General features: G+C 41.0%; 2 protein-coding genes across 7 annotated transcripts; one reads left to right on the top strand and one right to left on the bottom strand.

Moving 5' to 3' along the window:
* Positions 1–13: 13 nt before the first annotated feature.
* On the top strand, positions 14–9,761 carry FBXW2 (F-box and WD repeat domain containing 2). 2 transcript variants are annotated; one of them, XM_048325832.1, is made up of 7 exons: positions 14–341; positions 1,916–2,333; positions 4,533–4,727; positions 5,514–5,647; positions 6,239–6,325; positions 7,058–7,227; positions 8,641–9,761. In XM_048325832.1, exons 2-7 carry the CDS (start codon positions 2,231–2,233, stop codon positions 8,927–8,929), a joined length of 978 nt encoding a protein of 325 aa, XP_048181789.1. In that variant the 5' UTR covers positions 14–341; positions 1,916–2,230; the 3' UTR covers positions 8,930–9,761. The 2 variants fall into 2 exon arrangements, with proteins under 2 accessions (XP_048181789.1, XP_048181790.1); XM_048325833.1 differs by having other exon boundaries at positions 253–341; positions 1,824–2,333.
* A 2,133-nt stretch (positions 9,762–11,894) lies between these two features.
* Positions 11,895–18,618, bottom strand: LOC125336789. 5 transcript variants are annotated; one of them, XM_048325835.1, is made up of 2 exons: positions 18,537–18,618; positions 11,895–13,629 (listed from the first exon to the last, which is right to left on the bottom strand). In XM_048325835.1, exon 2 carries the CDS (start codon positions 13,627–13,629, stop codon positions 12,262–12,264), a length of 1,368 nt encoding a protein of 455 aa, XP_048181792.1. In that variant the 5' UTR covers positions 18,537–18,618; the 3' UTR covers positions 11,895–12,261. The 5 variants fall into 5 exon arrangements, with proteins under 5 accessions (XP_048181792.1, XP_048181795.1, XP_048181796.1 ...); XM_048325838.1 differs by lacking the exon at positions 18,537–18,618 and adding an exon at positions 18,056–18,521; XM_048325839.1 differs by lacking the exon at positions 18,537–18,618 and adding an exon at positions 17,479–18,038.
* Positions 18,619–19,206: the final 588 nt, after the last annotated feature.

Genomic DNA, 19,206 nt, shown 5'->3' on the forward strand with positions numbered 1-19,206 from the left:
GAGTGATGACGCTGCGAGGCGCCGGAAGCCGCCTGATCGTGAGAGCGGCGATCCGGCAGCGCCTTCTCTCCGGTGCCGGCGGTTCGCCCGGCGCGGGCTCGGCCCAGCCCTCCCCCGCCTTCCTCGCCGGGCGGTCCCGAGGCCCTTGTCCTGTCTTGAGGGTGACCCTTCTGTCGTGGCTGCCCGCAGATTGTGGCGCGGGCTGCGGAAGTGCTGTGAGCCGGTCCTGCCGTGGGAGCGATGGCCGCAGGGAAGCACCCGGCCGTGCTGGGCTCCGGGAGTCCGCGCAAGCCGCGGCGGCTGCCCGCCGACGGACAGCTGGCGCCGGGCTGCTACCTGAGGTGAGCGATGCGGAGCTATCGGCAGCAGCGGCGCTGAGTTTGCAGTCTCGCCGTGCTTTTTGCGCGCGGAGGTGCACTGGGAGCGGGCGGGGGGAGCGGATGGGGCTGGCTGCGTAACACCTGGAAAAGAGGCTCGAGCACCGGCTTCAGCTGCCTCACAGCAGCGCTTAATTTCAATATTGGCTTCACGTATTGAATACAACAAACGCCTTGGAGCTCACGGAGTTTTTATTCGTAGCCGGCCTATTAGAATTTTTTACTTGTTTTAAAGAGAACACATGCCTGTTTGAACAGCAGCTATATTCACTGCCATATGTGCTGGGGAAAGCTGGTAAGTGCTGTTTGCAGTAAAAGTTACTGTAATGAACTTGGGACTTGATAGGAGTAGCTGCTTCTGTGCATTTGACATCCAGAACTTTCTTGCGGTTTTCACCAACAATTGCATGCCATGTGCAGCCTTTTATAGTGACGACTGTACTTTTCGGTACTCCTGTGCCCTGTAAAGATGTGTACTCTAAGATCTTATTCTATGATGGTAAAATGTCTGTATAGAAATAGACATACTATTGAGTCCCACTCAGATAACTCAATTCTTTCAGTTTGGGAGCTGCTATGAAATTCAGACAGTTGTCTAATGAATTAGACCTTCCAGAGAAAATAAATAAATATTATTTTTTAACTGTTTACCTTGTTAATCAGTGGTCCTAGGTCACTGAAGGAACTTGAGATGTCACAGGATAGTATAAGTGCATACAGGATGTAGTTCAGGGGGTGGTATTCAATTTCACTGTTAAGTCTCAGTGGAAATAAACTGAGAAAATAGGGGGAAAAAAAACCCAACAGGATTTTTTTAATGCATTTAGGTCAAAGTGGTGCAGACACTTCAAAACTGATGCTAGACCAGCACAAGCTCAGGCCTTTACTTGGGCCAAACAGAAAGACGACTAATGTATCCTCCAATACAGTTTGTCAGACATCTCTTTATATGGTTTTTCAAAACTAAGTAGTTACCTGCTTCATATTTAAAATAGTTCAGGACAAAGATATGAGTAAATTCTGTTAGTAACTAGCTTATCACTCTGCTTATGTGCTCTGTTTTTTTCCTTTTATCAGTATAATCCATGAGTAAACTTTAAGACAGTGTTTATTTGCTATAATAGGTTTAAAACTTAAACTAACCCTTACCTTATTGGACTCAGAATTTGAAAGTGTTAATCTAAAACAAGAAATATGTTAACATTCATAACGAATGCTAACATTCACTAGCTACATACAATTTACTTTTAAGTCTGGTGTGGGACAAATGATAGTTCAAGGTGCATGCAAATGCTTAGTCTAACCTAAAGAATATTTTAAAATGCATTTGGTCACTTCAATCTATGTGTTAACATGCCATTTGGAATACTGATGTACCAGTAATAAAGATGTGATTCTTACCTTATTTTCTGAACGGAACTAATACAGTATTTTGATGTATCACAGGTAAATTTTTCCATAACCTTATGGAGAAAAAGGACTTTGAAGCATGGCTTGATAACATTTCTATTGCATTTCTTTCTCTGACGGACTTGCAGAAAAATGAAACTCTGGATCACCTGATTAGCTTGAGTGGAGCAGTCCAGCTCAGGCACCTCTCCAATAATCTAGAGATTCTCCTCAAGAGGGACTTCCTCAAACTTCTTCCATTGGAACTTAGTTTTTATCTGTTAAAATGGCTTGATCCGCAGACCTTACTCACATGTTGCCTCGTCTCTAAGCAGTGGAACAAGGTTATAAGTGCCTGTACAGAGGTGTGGCAGACTGCATGTAAGAATTTGGGTTGGCAGATAGATGACTCTGTTCAGGATCCTCTACACTGGAAGAAGGTTTACCTAAAAGCTATTTTAAGGATGAAGCAACTGAAGGACCATGAAGCCTTTGAGACATCCTCTTTAATTGGACACAGTGCCAGAGTATATGCACTTTACTATAAAGATGGACTTCTGTGTACAGGTAGGAAGGACAGACAACTTGGCAGTCTTGAAATTCTTTGTTTTCTCTTCCCCCTCGTAAGATTAATGACAATTTGCTTTGCTTTTACCAGAAAAATTATTTTCATAGTGTGAATACAGATGATGATTCAAAATTACTTCTTTTTTTTCAATTTCTGGAAGACCTGGTGTACTAATAAACTCATTGGTCACTTTAATAAGAACACAAGGAGACCAATTTCTTTGTTAGATAAAGAAATAGTAACAGCAGGCATCATTGTCCCGGCCCATGGCAGGGCAGTTGGAACGAAATGATTTTTAAGGGCCCTTCCAATTCAGACCGCTCTATGATTTTGATCATGCTGTTATTATAAGTAAACCCATTTGAGAAGATATGTTAGCTATCCTCTTAGATGACAGCTTTCAATTAAAAGGAAAGCTATGAGAGAACTTCAGTCTCTCAAAGTGTGGAAGAAAATGTTGTATCTTCTTCCTTGAAACAAGGCTGTAAGCACTTTCAGTTCTTAACATAAGTGCTTTATGAAGTGCTGTAAAGTAGATTTAACCTTGCTATTAGTCTGACTTGCACATAATTTCAGCTTCCTCCCTGAAGAGGACAGACTTCAGGATTTCAAGACAGAAAATATATGAAGCCTTAGTATGAAAGAATAGTAACAGAGTTACAATGAGCTGCTGTCAGAGCATGTTGCAAGGGTTTCCCGTTGTTTGGAATGACAATGTTACGTACTAAGTTGGGAATGCTGACTTCAGTCGCACATTTGTTGGTACATTAGGATGCTTATTAGAAGCCAACAACTAAATTCTAGCTAGTCTTTCCACTTACCTTTCAGCAGTGAATGTTATACACAGAAAACAGCATTGTGAAAACTTTGACTTTTGTGCTGAAACCCCCAGGAGAAAAAGCAGGTGTAAGGAGTCCAGGATTTTATTTTGCTCTCCAAAGCTAGCAGTTTAAAAAAGAGGAGCTTCAGGTTGAGAAAAGGAAGTGGCAGGATACGGGGCCTGGTATTCATCTGTATTTCTAGATTTGGTGGACCCTTTTCCTTCCTGAAAGAAACTAAAGCTTGCAGTATAGTCAGTGGCTCTGTAAACCTGAGAGTGATGTGTCGTGTGAAACTTCCATGCATCTGTTTCAGTAGATGCTGTCAGTGCCAGGAGAGGTAGTGCCAGGATCTACAGAAGGTGGTAAAAGGGTGTGAAGAAACTGGAAGGACAGATACATAGTAGCTTCATTAACATGAAAGCAAGTGGCTTTGCTGTAGTGCTGAGACTTAAAACTAGGCCGTATTTCCCATTCAGACAGCTTAAAAATACTATTTAAAGAGAAAAAGGTCAACAAGGGGAAAGTGCCAAGCCCTGCACTTGAAGTGGATCAACTCCACAGCACCAGTATATGGTAGGGGCCACCAAACTGGAAAGCAGCTTGGCAGTAAAGGACCCAGGGGTCACCAAGTGAACAGAGCCACGTTCTCCCTTGCTGCAAAGAAGGCCAGTGATATCCTTGGCTGCTGTAGGGGGAGTTGCCAGCAGGTTGAGTGGGGTGCTCCTTTCCCTCTTCTCAGCACTGGTGAGGCCTGGTGGAGTACTGTGTCCAGTTTTGGGCTCCTCAGTAAAAACAGGGACACACTGGAGAGTCCAGCAAAAGGCCATGAAGATGATGAAGGCACTGGAGCATCTTTCATATGAAGAAGGGCTGAGAGAGCTGGGACTTCTTGTCCTGAAGAAGAGAGGGCTCAGGATGCTATCAATGTACAGAAATACCTGAAGTGAGGGTGCAAATAAGATGTAGCCAGGCTCTTTTCAGCAGTGCTCAATGATGGGACAAGAGGCAGTCAAACAGGAGGTTTCACAAACTGAAACACAGACGTTTTCCTTTAAAACACTTTTTTTACTGTGAGAGTGATTTATTCTTTCACATTTTTATGGTGAGAGTGATTGAGCACAGGTTGCCCAAGGAGACTGTGGAGCATTCATCCTTGGTCACACTCAAAAGCTGTCTGGTCATGGTCCTAGACAGCCACATGTAGGTGGCCCTGTTTGAGTAGCGGGGTTGGAAGAGTTGACCTCTGGAGGTCACTTCCAACCATAACCATTCTGCGATTCCATGAAAATACTTTATTTAAGACAAACAAAGATGAGTATAGGATCAGAAATATTATTTACTCTTTGCTTCCAATTATCCTGTTCTTTTATATTGTAGGATCAGATGACTTGTCTGCAAAACTATGGGATGTAAGCACAGGTCAGTGCATATATGGTATCCAGACACACACTTGTGCTGCAGTGAAGTTTGATGAACAAAAGCTTGTAACAGGATCTTTTGATAACACAGTAGCCTGTTGGGAATGGAGCTCTGGGGCAAAGACACAGCATTTTAGAGGACATACTGGTGCAGGTATGTTGAAATTTTTAATATTGTAATTTCACCAGTCAACTACATCATCATCAAACAAAATATAATTTAAGTTAGCTTTTTGCACACTAGCTTTTTTGGTTTGTTCAGCCTCTGTTCTCTGTCACCTGAGTCACCTCAGTTCCCCTCGACAGGGGAAGTGACCAGAACAGATATAAATTTGTCCTTGAATATGCCAGAGCTTAGCCATGTAGTGTTTTGCAATTGCGTGGAAGTAACACTAAATGCCGTGGTTATTCAGTAGCTGCAAGTCTCAAAGAGGTGCAAACCTTAGGTAGCACGGTGTACATGGCCATGGCCATTCTTTCTATTCCCAGACTGGACATGAGCTTACAGCTAAGAGCAAAATAGGACCTAGGAATATGTATTTGCAGTCCCCTCATAATTAAATTCTTTGTTGTGTACTTAAAAATATACTCAACTCAGCTGTAGTTTTTTTCCCCCTGTATCTATAGAATGTACTAATCTTGCTGGAATTATCTTACTAAAACTCTGGAAATAGGAACTAGCTTAAGTTACACTTTACCATAATCCAGCCATAAAGGAACCACGGATACACATGCTTTCAACTTGGGAAAAAAAACCCAATAATTTTGCAATGTAAACTTAGGCATCCAGAGCAACAATTCATGTATACAGCTCAAGAACAACAATTAAAAATGTAGTAGCATATGAATTTAGGGGCTGCTAAAACCATACAGAGGCTACTAGTGTCTCACAGAGACATAGAGACTGGTTTTCCTTATTTAGTTCCGTCTTTGCTTGAAGTTTTTAGTGTGGATTACAATGATGAACTTGATATTCTGGTCAGTGGCTCTGCGGACTTCACTGTGAAAGTGTGGGCCTTATCAACAGGAACGTGCCTGAATACCCTTACTGGACACACAGAATGGGTCACTAAGGTGGGAATATTGATTTCTAATTATCTCACACACTCACTTGCACAAAATTTGTAATGTGTTCTAAATTCTGATTTCCTAATCCTGACCCTGCAGCTAGGTTTAGAATCTGAAGAACATCTGGAAATACTACAAAATAGCATTACAACAGAAAAAATATTTAAGCTGTAATTAAACCTTTCAGACCATTGAAGATATTTGAATTCCAAAGCAGCTGGGCTAATATTAGGAAGCAGTGTTTGTTTGATTCAAAGACTGAATAAAAACTGGTTCTGAAAGAATACTGCTTAAAAAATTATGTAAAAAAATCTAATGATCTTGATAACAAAAAGCTGAGCATGAAACAATATTTTTCTTCTGGTTACTTCAGAACTTGGTGGGGGGTGTGACTTGTACAGGTGTTTGCTTATTAATACAGTAAGTTGTCAGTAGTAGGAATAAGAAGAGTGTAAACTGTAGCTTTCCCTCTGTTGCTAAAAGTACTGCCTTTATACATGGGTACAATATGCAGGTGGTCAGTGAAGTGAAAAATGCAAATGAAAGTTTGTTTACTTAACAGCATCAACATAAATCATTACCATCCTTCAATTACAGGTCGTTTTGCAGAAGTGCAAAGTCAAATCTCTTATGCATAGTCCTGGGGATTATATTCTCCTAAGTGCAGATAAGTATGAAATCAAGGTATGTACCATATATCGTGCATGTATTATTTTTGTGCACTGGGAAATAAAAAGCTTGAGTACTTTGCTGAAGTTTACAAATAATAGAAGGCTTTATGTTTTCCCACATTTCCGCTTTAGAGGCTGTGTGTAGAACATGAAACTCCTTGGAAGCTAATTTTTCAGTGGTCTTTTTAGCATTTAGTTTTAAATGATAGCTCTACAAGAATGGTAATGCAAAGAATCAGTGCTTTCAGTTCATGTTTATTGTGCTAACTTGACAGTGAAGGACTTAACTGCAAATACTGTTACTGTTGGGGACTTTGGGGTTGGAGCGTGCTGAAAGTTTGTGGCTGTAGAAGTGCTTTGTAACTGAAACACCATTACATTTCTGTCCCAGGTGGGTGGTTTTTTTGGGTTTGTTTTTTGTTTTGTTTGGGTTTTTTTTGTTTGGTTGGGGTTTTTTTGTTGTTGTTTTTTGGGGACTTTTTGGGTTTGATTTTTTTTTTTTCCATTCTTTAAAGTACCCATTTTCACTGGGATTTTTTAGGCTAGAAACAACACATGCTGCACCAATACTGTAAGACAAGTCGCTTGAAGAATCGATGTTCCTACCTGAAAGAGATATATATTTCTGAAAAATACCCATGCACACGTTTACTTGATACTTAAAAAGAGACTGTGAGGCTTGCTCATTTGTGTAACAGTTTATAATGTGAATTTTCTATGGTCTTAAACTGTGTTTTAATTGTAGATTTGGCCTATTGGAAGGGAAATAAACTGCAAGTGCTTAAGAACACTGTCTGTTTCTGAAGACCGCAGCATCTCCCTACAGCCCAGACTGCACTTTGATGGTAAATACATAGTGTGCAGTTCAGCACTAGGATTATACCAGTGGGACTTTGCCAGCTATGATATTCTCAGGTAAACTGTTCAGTTTAGGATTCAGTCTTCATTGAATAAATAAGAAATAGATCATACTAGTTTTAGTAACTTCCTGTAGATGTGGACCAAAAGAATCTTGATAAAAATTCTTACTTTACACATATTGAGAGGTTTAATTCGAATTTCTCATCTGATAATATGAATTTTTTGATTGCTGTTTTGGTTTCTGGCCACATGCTAGTTCTCTTCCATATTTTCATTCTGTAAGCTGAAGCGTTTCAGTACAGACTTAAATCAGACTGCAGTGCTGTAGTTGTGAATGTGAAAATGCAGTGACCCAGAGCTAATGTTACCATGGAGACTGCTATACCGAGAACCAGGCAAGCATTTCTGGGGGTCCTTTGATGGGACAAGAAATTAAAAACGACTCTTTTTCCTTATAGCACTAGTGATCTGTCACTGTTGCTAATGTTGTGGAATGACAGTGTAATCTATCAGACTGCAATAAGGGACCAAACACGATGGCATTCCATTTCCACAAAAATAATCAGGCTGTACGAGTTAGAAATGGTGGCATCAAAGATAGTAACTTACTAAAGATAAAAATGCATTTTAGAACCGCTATCAGACTCTTAATTCAAATAGCCTGAGTATTTGTGGAGTATCTACCTTTGAAAGATCTACTCCAGAAGAAGTGCTTCTTATCAATAACTGAGTAATTTCACCTCTTAGTTTACCCTCCCATCTTTCAAAAGAGAAAGATGGTCTCTTACTGCTGAGAGCAGATTTTCATCTCCACACATTTTTGTGCCTTAGTTCTGTGCTTTATGTAATGCTATGATCAAATGTGCAGGCAGTTGTGGAGGACTCAACTCTTCAGTTTCTGTTCCAAGTTTTATTTATTAAGGGAAAACATCATAAAGGTGTTGGGGAACTAAAAAATAGTTTGATTTCTCCCCATGCTTAATTTAACATAAAACATTGGTAAAATAGCATTCTAAGGACCAGTCTTGGATGATTTATCTGCTTATCACAAGAAGGCATGTCTATGCCTTTTAGAAGAGTGACCAAAAGAATAATAACAGCTTTTTCCTCTTAAAGATATTGAGGCATAAAATCCATATGGAAATTTACTGTAAAACACAAGTGCATTTGCTCTTTTGTGTGTATGTGGAAATGGCTCTTTTTATCTTGTGCTCTACAGAATAATCCCTTTCAAACCTTAGCCTTTACTTATGCTCAGATGGGTCTGTCCTGAATGCACAAAGTCCAAACTGAAACCACAGGCCCAACTGTAGCTAAGTGTTCAGTTGCTTAATTTGAAAGATTTGCATCCAGTTCTTTCTAAATTATTTCAGAATGATGAGTTTAGACACATTTTCTGTAGACATACAGGATTAGCTCATGACTGCATTGTAAGGGAGATTCTAACACTGTTTTCTTGTCTTCTAGGGTTATCAAACCTCCAGACTTCTCAAATGTGTCCTTGCTGGGCTTTGGAGAGATATTTGCTCTACTGTTTGACAACAGATACCTGTATATAATGGACTTGAGGACAGAAAAACTGATAAGCCGCTGGCCTTTACCAGAATATAGAAAGTCAAAGAGAGGTTCAAGCTTTTTGGCTGGTGAAATGTCTTGGTTAAACGGACTAAATGGCCAAAATGATACGGGCTTGGTTTTTGCCACCAGTATGCCAGACCATAGTATCCATTTGGTGTTATGGAAAGAACATGGCTGAAAAGCTCACACATACAAAATCTTCAGGAATATATGGCCTATCAGCAGTGTGTCCATAAAATGAGACTTTGCATGAACCAAAGTTGCACACCCAATGGTATCATCATGCAATGCACAATCACTTACTTTTATTTGGGCATTTGGGAATGGGTTGTTTTGGACATAATGCAATGCAGCATGCTAACAGTATTCACCACAAATTTTTGTCTATATTCATGTTTAAATATACCTGTTTGGGCTCTGAAGTATAGCTTGTAATGTTTAAACCATTCAAATCTGCTTTAAACTCTGAAATCAAGTTGTGCTTGACCTGACTTCTGACCTTTGTTTTGTTGTTGGAACAGAAGATGAAGCTACTATTTTAGAACCATAGGCTTTTGTACCTGTAACAGCAAATACTGGTTACAGTGCATGGCTGCTTAACCAAAATGAGAAAATAGCAAACCCTTTCGCTCTCCAGAATCTTTCTTTTCAAAATGTTTTTCCATATGATAGCTTTAAATACTTAGCCTTTGAAACAGCAGAATCAAATGAGTCCTTTAACTAGGACCAGATGTTTTAAGTTCAGGAACATGTCAATACAGTATCTCCTCAGCAAGAATGATGCAGCTTTTCATCTATCTGATACAGCCTGCGATCGTGATAAATCTTGGGGAACCTCTGACATATTCATCATACTTGCTGATAGTAACTCAGAATAGCTTGATTGGTATTTTATAGTCCTTATTTCCTACAGTTTGTGTTAAAACGTAGTTTAGTTCACATGAATGGGAAGGTGATGTTCAGTCTCTACAGCAGGTAACTTTCTTACATTAAATGATGTCTACCAGCCATTCACTTTCTCCAAAAGTTGCAGTTAATATAATGCATTTAAAGTAGTTCCTACATCTAGAGTTGGAAAGCAGGGGCAAATGACAGAATGCCACATGTCGGGGTGGGGGGGGGAGGGAATCAAGAGTCTGACGAAAAGCACAGGAGTAGAAAAAGGTCTCATCATAGGAGACTTGATGTACAGAAGTTAACTGCTTGTTAGTGTGATTTTTTTCTTCCCACTATCAAAGGAGACCTGATTTCATACTTAATACTGAATGAAGGCCAAGATTCCCAAATATATGTGGTATGAATTACACCAATGAAGGGGAGTTTTCATATGCAAGAATCAGTATTTGAGTGATGCTGTAGGAGCTCCCTACAGTCACAGTGGAACAGTCTCTTACATACAAGGCCAGACTCTTAAGCACTCAGTTTTCCCCCCTTTACTCACACCTAGTTACTTTGAGAAATGTTGCCTGTAGTCAAGGATTTTATCAACAGGAAGCCAAATCCACAACTCTCAGTTCAAACTGCACTGTCTGGGGCATAAATTATGAGCTCTTCGAGCTTTTGTTATCTGACTCCAAAGTGAAGAAAGCTTCCATGAAATAGAAAGTTTTCAATAACTTGCCTTGAAACCCACTTCTCAACAGTATAGTTACGATGTGTGCAGTAACTCAGCTTCTACTGAAGGAGCAACCTATATAGCACTGCATTAGCTTTGAAAGGCTAAATAGAGGCGTGCCAGAAATGTCCTTTTTTCCAAGTCAGCAAAACAGGAAAACTTGGTTAACTACTTTATTAGTGACCTTGATGATGCAGAGTTCACAGAGAGGAAGTGGAGCACAAGATGGCTGAGAAACTGAGACCCAGGCTCAGCCTTCCAAGAAAGAATGGTGGGGAAAGAGAAGGTGGTGGGCAGGGCATGAGGAGGCACTGCTACTGTCTCCAGCTACCTAGTAAGCTGTACAGGAAACGAAGTCAGACTCATTTCAGCATCATGCAGCAAGACAATGGTAAATGGTTCTTGCAACAACAGAAATTTTCCACAGTGAGGTTAGTTTAAGACTGAAGCAGGTTGCCCAGCCTTCCTACACGAAGTCCTGAGCACACCATGCTATAAGCAGGGAGATACCTCCAGATTCCCCTTCAAAACGAGTCTGAAATTCTAAACAGACTTGTTGCACACGAGATTGTGTGACTGACAGCAGCAGGCATCTCAGATACTAATACAGCTGTCAGTTTGTTGATACAGACTGGGAGATGCTGCAGTCACTGGGAAGCAAAGTAAAAGTTCCCTCTGGACATCTGCTAATGGTACCAATCCACTAACGACAGAGCTCTTTAAGGGCACAGGTATGTGCCACTACCAGGTAGAGGAATGAAAGCATGACACAAGTGTAGAAATTTTAAAAAGCATACTTGCTCTCACACACACTTCTCTGTCAGACACCAAAGTGTCAGGCTATCGCTGCCTTCCGTAGGAAGGTTCTAATATATTGCCACAACATATGCAATGCGTATAGTTCTGGGGGCTTATCAAACAGAAGCTGAAATTGTGAAACTGAAACTCTGAAACTGAAGTGAGCAAATGGGTTTTTTGTTTGCTTTGGTTTCCATCTGACCCTTCAGCAAAAGTCACTACTTAGCACTATTGCGAGACACAGGTTGGAAAAAATGCGGCTTCTGTACCCTTACACCTACCCAAGGAAGCAACATAATTCAACTTACCCATCACATAAAGGACTAAAATCCAACTTGTGTCTGAATTTCATGAAACATTTTCCTACAAGGCTTCAAGTTGCCAGAAGAAAAAAAACGTTTCATAAAAGTTCTTTGGCCATCTATTTTTCTTCCTTGAAATAGGTTCTTTTCAGTTCACAAAAGTATCTTTTTCTTTAAGATAAATCTGTATCCCTTGCCTCTATTAAAACTTTCCAACACAACTCGGCACTTACCACTTAAGTAATTCAGAAGAGGTGGGATCACTCTTCTCAAACTTACATATCTCCAAAGCCCAGCTGAACACGACATTTCTATCAGCAAAACTCCAATGGCTGTGTTTAGTGTTACAATCCCTCACATCTTTAACATACACTATTTCCAAGAACATAAGGGGTTAATATTTTTTACAAGTGAAAGGAAGATTGTGCTCAATTACTTCTTTACCTTTACTCAAATTGATACATACAAATTTGGTACCCCGTGACATACAAATTGCAAGAATTAAGCAATGCTACCTTTAATACTAATGACCGTAGTACTTTTTGTACATAGGCTGAAAACTGTTTCACATTATTTGATTATTGTTTTAACTGAAAACAAATTGAACATTTCCCAGAAGAAATACTGCAACCCTTGATACCATTAAATGATCCATGGCTTTGCTATAGATTCCCCAAATAATTGCAGCAAAATGTAAACTCCATGTGGAAATCAATTTAATGTGATCTTTATTGATATCCTCTGTCTTCCCACCATACAGGTAGTGCTCCACTTTCCCTCCTTATAACCAAGGTTTCACTCTTGAGCTTGCAGCATGGTTTGAGATAGCACCTTGTTAACATTCATGATTAATGATGAGTTATATCTCCATAGTGTTGTATCCCTGATGAGGGATTCTCTGGGAAGGTCTCCTTGAAGGGCCTTCCGACAGTGATAAATGAGAGCAACATCCATGGGAACATTTGCACTGTTCCCATAAGCATGTAGGACAGAATGGACTGAAGTCTGAATCACCTTTCGTGGATCAACTATCATTTTCCGGGGATTGATCACATCTTTCCTGTCAGGCTCTCTGTATACATGCTGTAATATGTTAACACCTGGCACAGTATTCCAAGATGAAATGTTGAACATGCCAGAAGATACAGTTTCTGGGAAGATATGGTTCTCAAAGAGGAAAACACTAGTCCCTGGGTTTTGTTCCTGAAGACTGTTCATCATTGTTTTCCAGTTTGGGTGCTTAAGGGGAAGAATTATTTCATCAGCATCATTAAGGACCACAAACTTGCTCCTTTCCATGTTACGGTATATACAGTCATTTAGAGCTGTGATTTGTCCATAGTAGCCAATGTGTGTTCCATCTTGCATGAAGTGCCATTTAGAAGAAACCCTGAGGTGTGAGTTTATTGGCCAGGGAATTATTTCAACAGTTCCTTCCTCTACATAAAACTTCAAGACTTTCTCCATCAGATGGCTGCAGTTGTTCTTATAGATCACCACTTTCTGTGCTCCAAGAATCTTGTACATTTCCATACCCTGTATAAACTGCAAGACATTGTTGTAGTTTCCAAACATGGCAGAAATGCACACAGTGAAGTCAACAGAAAAGGTCTCAGCCTTGCGGTTTTTAATTTCAAACCTTGGCAGCTGGTCAATATTTCCATGTGGAGACTGATGAATTGATACATGTGTTGGATCACAATTTTCAGGTTCCAAACAAACTATATCTGCTGCACCATAAGGGAATCCAAATCTATCTGAGTGAACATCGATTTTTGCTTTTGATACATATATCTTTCCATTGGGCTGACAGCAGAACCAGCAGTACAGTTGTTTTACGTCTTCATGGTGAACAATCCCAATCAGACGAGTGACTTTGCTTTCTCTGTCATCAAAGTATGGGGATATAATAAAAGTTTTGTTACCTTTTAATGCTGTTATTGTGCTATTGGCAATTTTCCCTCGACATCTTCTGCCTTCTTGAATTACTTTTGGCTGATGAGAAAGTCTCTGTAAGCTCAGATAAGAAACTGCAAGCATTGAAGTTACGGTAATAATGCACACAGCAGCAGCAAAGTAAGATTTTTTCCCAGCACACAACATTTTGTACGTATCTAAATGTGGATGCAAATTTCTTTGTCCTTGTATTTTATGCTGCCGCATCTGCAGAAAAGAAAAGACATAGTATGAGATAATACTGACCCATGACCATTGCTCAAGAATTTCACAAACAAGATGGGGTAGGTCTCAATCATTTTGCACCGACTTACTCAGAGACCCAGCTACTGTGCTTTTATGAAAACCCAGTCACAGAACATGCCTTTCATGATACGTACGGTACTGTGCGCAACACTCTGAATGCCTCTATTTGTGTGGAGCAGTTTCTGTACATGGAGGGTTCTGTACAAGAATATAACAGAGGTCTATATACAGCAGTACAAGGAGAAATTTTCTCTTTTTCTATAATCCAAATTTTAAAATATCCAATTTAATAACTAGGCAGTAATTCTTAAAGCAAAGCAAAAATTTTATTCCCCCTACACAGTGTGTATGCAAATTACGTTAAAAAAATCCCCTCAACCAGATTTCTCACAGACAAGCGAGAGGCAGATAAATTAAATATATATAGAATTAATCAAGTTCATAATAAACATGCTAATTGGGGATTACACACAATGGTCCAGATATAATCACTAATTTATGAATTCCCTAACTTGCAGTTCACCACAAATGAGACCATACGTACAGAGGAAGGTCAGTTCGTACAATCCAGCAGAAGACAGGTGAAATCTATGTAGGTACAGAACTCAGTTAGCTGCTCTACCCTATGTAGCCATACACAAGGCAGGAACTGCAGGAAAGGTCATCTCATATTAATGCGTGCTAGAGATCTGGGCCTCCTCACACTGCATTAGTGCTGGCTCAGCTCCTGGCACGGTTTGGGGGTCAGGTCTTAAAACTCTTGCTGCTGCAGGAACAGGTAGGCAGTCCTGAGTGCCTGGATGACTGAAGTCTTTAGCAGCACTTGTGCTAGCAAGTGTTAATGCCTGAGTGGGAGTTTATGGCACTCTCAAGCACTAATTTCTGCAAGTGAAGCCTAGATGAAAGTTTTCTCTACAAATTCATCTTTAGGCATTCAGGTATGATCCATAAACAGAAAAGTGACGGCAAATCTCTTCAAAGGCCTGCTTGTACCACAGAGAGTCTTGGGAAAAGGGTGTCCCAGATTAATCAAATTCACGTCAGATCAGAAAACTGGATTGGTAGAAGAGAGTTCCCCCAACTGCCAGCAGGCAGTGTGGGGTAAAATGCTGAGATGGAATGAACTGCTGCAATTGCACAAGATGACAAAAATGTTTCCAGCAGGCAGGACAAAAATAATTGTCCGTGCCTCCAAAATAATGTACGGTATTTTCACAATTGCTCTTTCATGAAAAAGTGAACTAGGGAGAACCACATTCACAACATACCCCTTAAAATGTCCCATATACCAGGGCTGATGTGATTTACAGCAGCCTTTGCTAGCTACCAAGAAACTGCTTTTCAGACCAGAACTGTCATAAGGGCACCAAAAATCCCACTACATCACACTAGGCACAAAGCAGAAAAGGAGCAGCAGAAAGCACTGACTCTTCCATCTCTGAAATGGAGAGTCCTCCTCAGAAGTCCTTAAAATTAAGAGCCGAACTGCAAATACATAGTAAGAGTCTGCTACTGTCATACGACTTCCAGCTGGAGATTTGTGACTGAAAACAACTCAAACAAACTTTCTAAATCTTTTTATGAAACATGCTAAAGTACAGGTTTCCCCCAAGCATTCTTATTCCAAGGATGTTATATACTTTAGCATTCTTGCAACACAGAGTAGGTCACATTTAACATTCTTCCCCTTGGTTTTTATCTATTCATGGCTTAAAATATTGTTCAGTCTTACAGAATAAATATTTTTAAACTAAATTTCTTTAGTTATCAAACCATGTCAACAGCAAATAACAATATCAATTTATTACCTGTTCTTCTTCTGCTTTTGCTAGCAATAAATAACAAACAAGAAAAAAATGTATCATTTCAACTATGTTTTGAACAGCGAACGCTGGAAAGGAAAAAGTACCTTTTAAAGCAGATAGCCGAGTGAAGTTCTGTTCAGTCCTCCATTTATTTTTTGCTAAGTTATTTTGTTAAATAATCTACTACTTGTTTATTTTAAACAGATAAAAACTTAAATACTTTTAAGGTAAATTGCAGTAATTGTTCGATACAGAACAATACTGAGAGAAAAAAACCTGGTACAATACCTTCCTGGCACATTTTATTTCACATAGCTATTGCTCTTATAATGTCAGTAACAGCAGCCACACCTACCAGAAAAACAAGTTTTCCTTCTCTTGAGCAAAGCACACATTTGTGTCGCAAGAACTTAATTTAAATTACAAATGATTATGGAGTTATTGAAGCAAAACAAACGTTTTTCATGGATTTTTTTAAGGCTACTTAAGTTTTCTTCTGAAAATTAATCTTGCACGTGTACTTACAAAGAACTAGAAAAATATATATCTGTATTTCTTGGACAATTTTTTTTTTCATAACATGCTATAGGCCTAGTTAGATCATGTAGATACAGATTCTGATTAGGAACTGTGAGAGAATGCTGAAACAACTGCAAGTTCTAGAAGCCAAGAAAAAGAGCAAAATGAAGACCTCAAGACACATCAGAACACCGAATCTTAAAGAAAAGAAATACATAATTATTTGGCGAGTGAAATTCATGGTTTCCCCAACACGACTCATAAATTTTGATCTCCTGAAATTAACAGCACAAATATGTAGTCATAGAATACATAAAGTCAGTGTAATTAAGAACACTACATTTATATTTCCTCACTATAGAGAGGATAAAATGGCAAGTTATATAGAGGGTAAAATGGCAAGTTTTAACTTTAAAAGTATGCTTTCAGTATATTTAAATGAGTTTCTTTTACAGTAACAATTCATTTCGATTTTGTATTTTTTAATTCCAATTCATATGCGAGTAAACATGATACAAAATATGCAGATATACTTTAATAGTAAATTTAGCTAATGGTATCAATGGCTACTTTGCAGTACTCCCCTTAACTGTAAACAGGCTTTCTTCCTCCCCACTGCCCTGACAGATTGCAGTAATATCACCTCCTCAGGATAGAGGGCAACTGACAGGAGGTGAGTGCAGAGTTTCAGGCGGTAATATGAAGTATTAGCTTCAGCAGTACAAGAACAATAAACAACCTAATCCTTGTTTATCCAGGGTCTAACTAAAAACCCCCCACTAACAAACAGCCTCAGTAACTTAGTACTTTTGAAAAAAAGTTATTCTCTGTCCTTTAGTTTATGATTTTTGTCAAAAGCAAAACCACAGATCACTGGTGCTTAAATAAGAATTCCAAATATTAACAATAATTTACCATCTTTATCTTGATCGCCTGTTGCTAATCTTTTGATAGCTTACTTTTTTCAGAAAGGTTCTTTGACACACCAGCGTCCTTCCTCTCTTATAAGATCCAAAGTCAGAAGCATATTGTTTGAAGGATTAAATTGAAGGCAGTATTTTTCCACTAATAAAATACTACTCTAAAAAAATTAAAACTGGCTATTTCTATTCTAAATACAAAGACAGTAAGCCAGACCAATATCCAGTGTTGCCATATACTTACTTTGTGCCAGTAGAACTGATAAACCTACACTTTCCTGTATACAGGCAGAAACTTCTCCATTATCATCTCCTCTACATTCCTAAGCCAAACTCCTCCTATTGTAAACAATTAAACTTTGTGTCCTTTGAAAAATCAGTTTGGGCAAATAAAACCTGCATGGCATTTAAAAGACTGTTATTTCAATTTTTTGTCTTTTCCACTGTACTCTTTTAGCTGGGACCGAGTTAATTTTCTTCCTGGTAGCTAGCAGGGTGTTGTGTTTTGTGACCAAAGCAAGTGCTTCAAATACACTGATGTTTAGCTATCCCTGAACAGTACTTACACAGAGTCAAGGCTGTCTCTGGTTCTCCTGTGGCTCCCGTCCCAGGTGTTGGGTGGCACAAGAAGTTGCATGGAACACAGCTGGGACTGCTGAACCAAACCAACCAAAGGCCTATTCCAAATCATATGATGCCATGCTGAGCCATCAAAATTGGGGGAAGAAGGAGAAAGGGGAAAACATGCAACACAACAGCATATGGCTTCCCAAGTCACTACTAAACCTGATGAAGTCCTGCTTTCCTGGAAATGGCTAGAAACGTGCCTCTAAGGGTACATAATGAATAGATTCCACATTTTGTTTTGCACACAGCTTTGCTTTACCTTTTAAATTGTCTTTATCTCAGGGAAAACCCATGGGATTTCCCACGTTTGCTCTTCTGATTCTATCCCCATCCCACTGCAAGAGGAAGGGTGAGGGCTGAGCTGCCTGCCAGGATTAACCCACAACATACACCGGAACTATGCTTTGGAGGAGTTCTGCATTCTTCAAATCTAAAGTTAAAGGCCACCCTTAGTACGTATTCAGGTAGAGACTCAGAAAACCCGATATGGACAATTAATATGTACCTTTAACTTACCGTTAAGCGGTTAACCCCAGTACCGAAAAATAATGCTACAGCTGATCACCATCCTCCTCTTTCTTGAGTGGAAATAAAATGCCGAATCTGTCGCGCCTCTCCTGCGAGCGCTGCCGTTCACAGCACCCCGAGCAGGTGCCGCTGTCTCCCCCTCACTGTGGTGCCGGCAGGTTTACCGCGCTTGCACACAGCCAGCAGCGCGCCCGGCTGCGTGTCCCGGGCGGGCAGGAGGGATAGGGCCGCCGCCGCCGCCGCAGTCCTGTGCGGGCACCGCCACGGAAGCTGTGCGGAGCCGGGCCGGCGCTACCGGAGCCCTCGTGCCCCGTCCCTGGCTCCCTCTGCGGCACCGACAGCAGCAACCGCAACGTGCCCTTACGGCCCGGAGCCGGCGGAACCGCTCGGTCCCCTCACCTCCCGCCCGGGAAGGCGGACGCGGCTATGGCTGCGGAGATCCCGCGGCCCCCACCCGCCCCGGCCGTACCTCAGGCAGAGCCCCCGCCCGGCGTGGTCCGGGTAGGGCCGTTCGCGCTTGGGGCGGCTGCTCGTCGCTTCGCGCCGTGGTGCTGCCTCCGCGCGCCTTGCTGGCCACGGCATCGGCACCGACGGCCGCCGAGCGGCCCCCGCCAGAGCGAGCCCCGCCAGAGCGAGCCCCGGGGCGGGCTGCGGACTTCCCCACCGGGCCTCTCGCCTCTCCCGCCACTTTCCCACGTTCCCTGAGGCACTGGTCGGACAGGCCCGGTGTGACACTGCGAACGGGGCAACGCGACAGCGGGCCCCTGGACGCTGATGGCGCTTCAGCGGCGGCGCATTTTGCGGAGCAAGGCCTGCTCGCCCCGCCGCACACACGGACGCCAATGGCTGCGGAGCGCTGATTACCCAGGTCCACCAGCTGTGCTCCGGGGGCAACACTCCCACACACCACATCTTGGAAATGAACGGCATAGACAGCACAAGTGCGAAAGAAGCACCGCAGCAGTGTGAACTGTTCTTGAGGAGGTCTCCGGATTCGATTCCGACGCTTAGCTGTCAAATTAACTTGTGTAAAACGGAGAAACACAAGCTAGCCATTATATTTTCAAAATGCAAGTGAATTAAAAAAACCTACAGATAAATTGATAATTACACAACGATAAAAATCCAGTAGTTTTGAT

The sequence above is a fragment of the Corvus hawaiiensis genome, chromosome 21 (genome assembly GCF_020740725.1).
Source record: "Corvus hawaiiensis isolate bCorHaw1 chromosome 21, bCorHaw1.pri.cur, whole genome shotgun sequence".
NCBI lineage: Eukaryota > Metazoa > Chordata > Aves > Passeriformes > Corvidae > Corvus > Corvus hawaiiensis.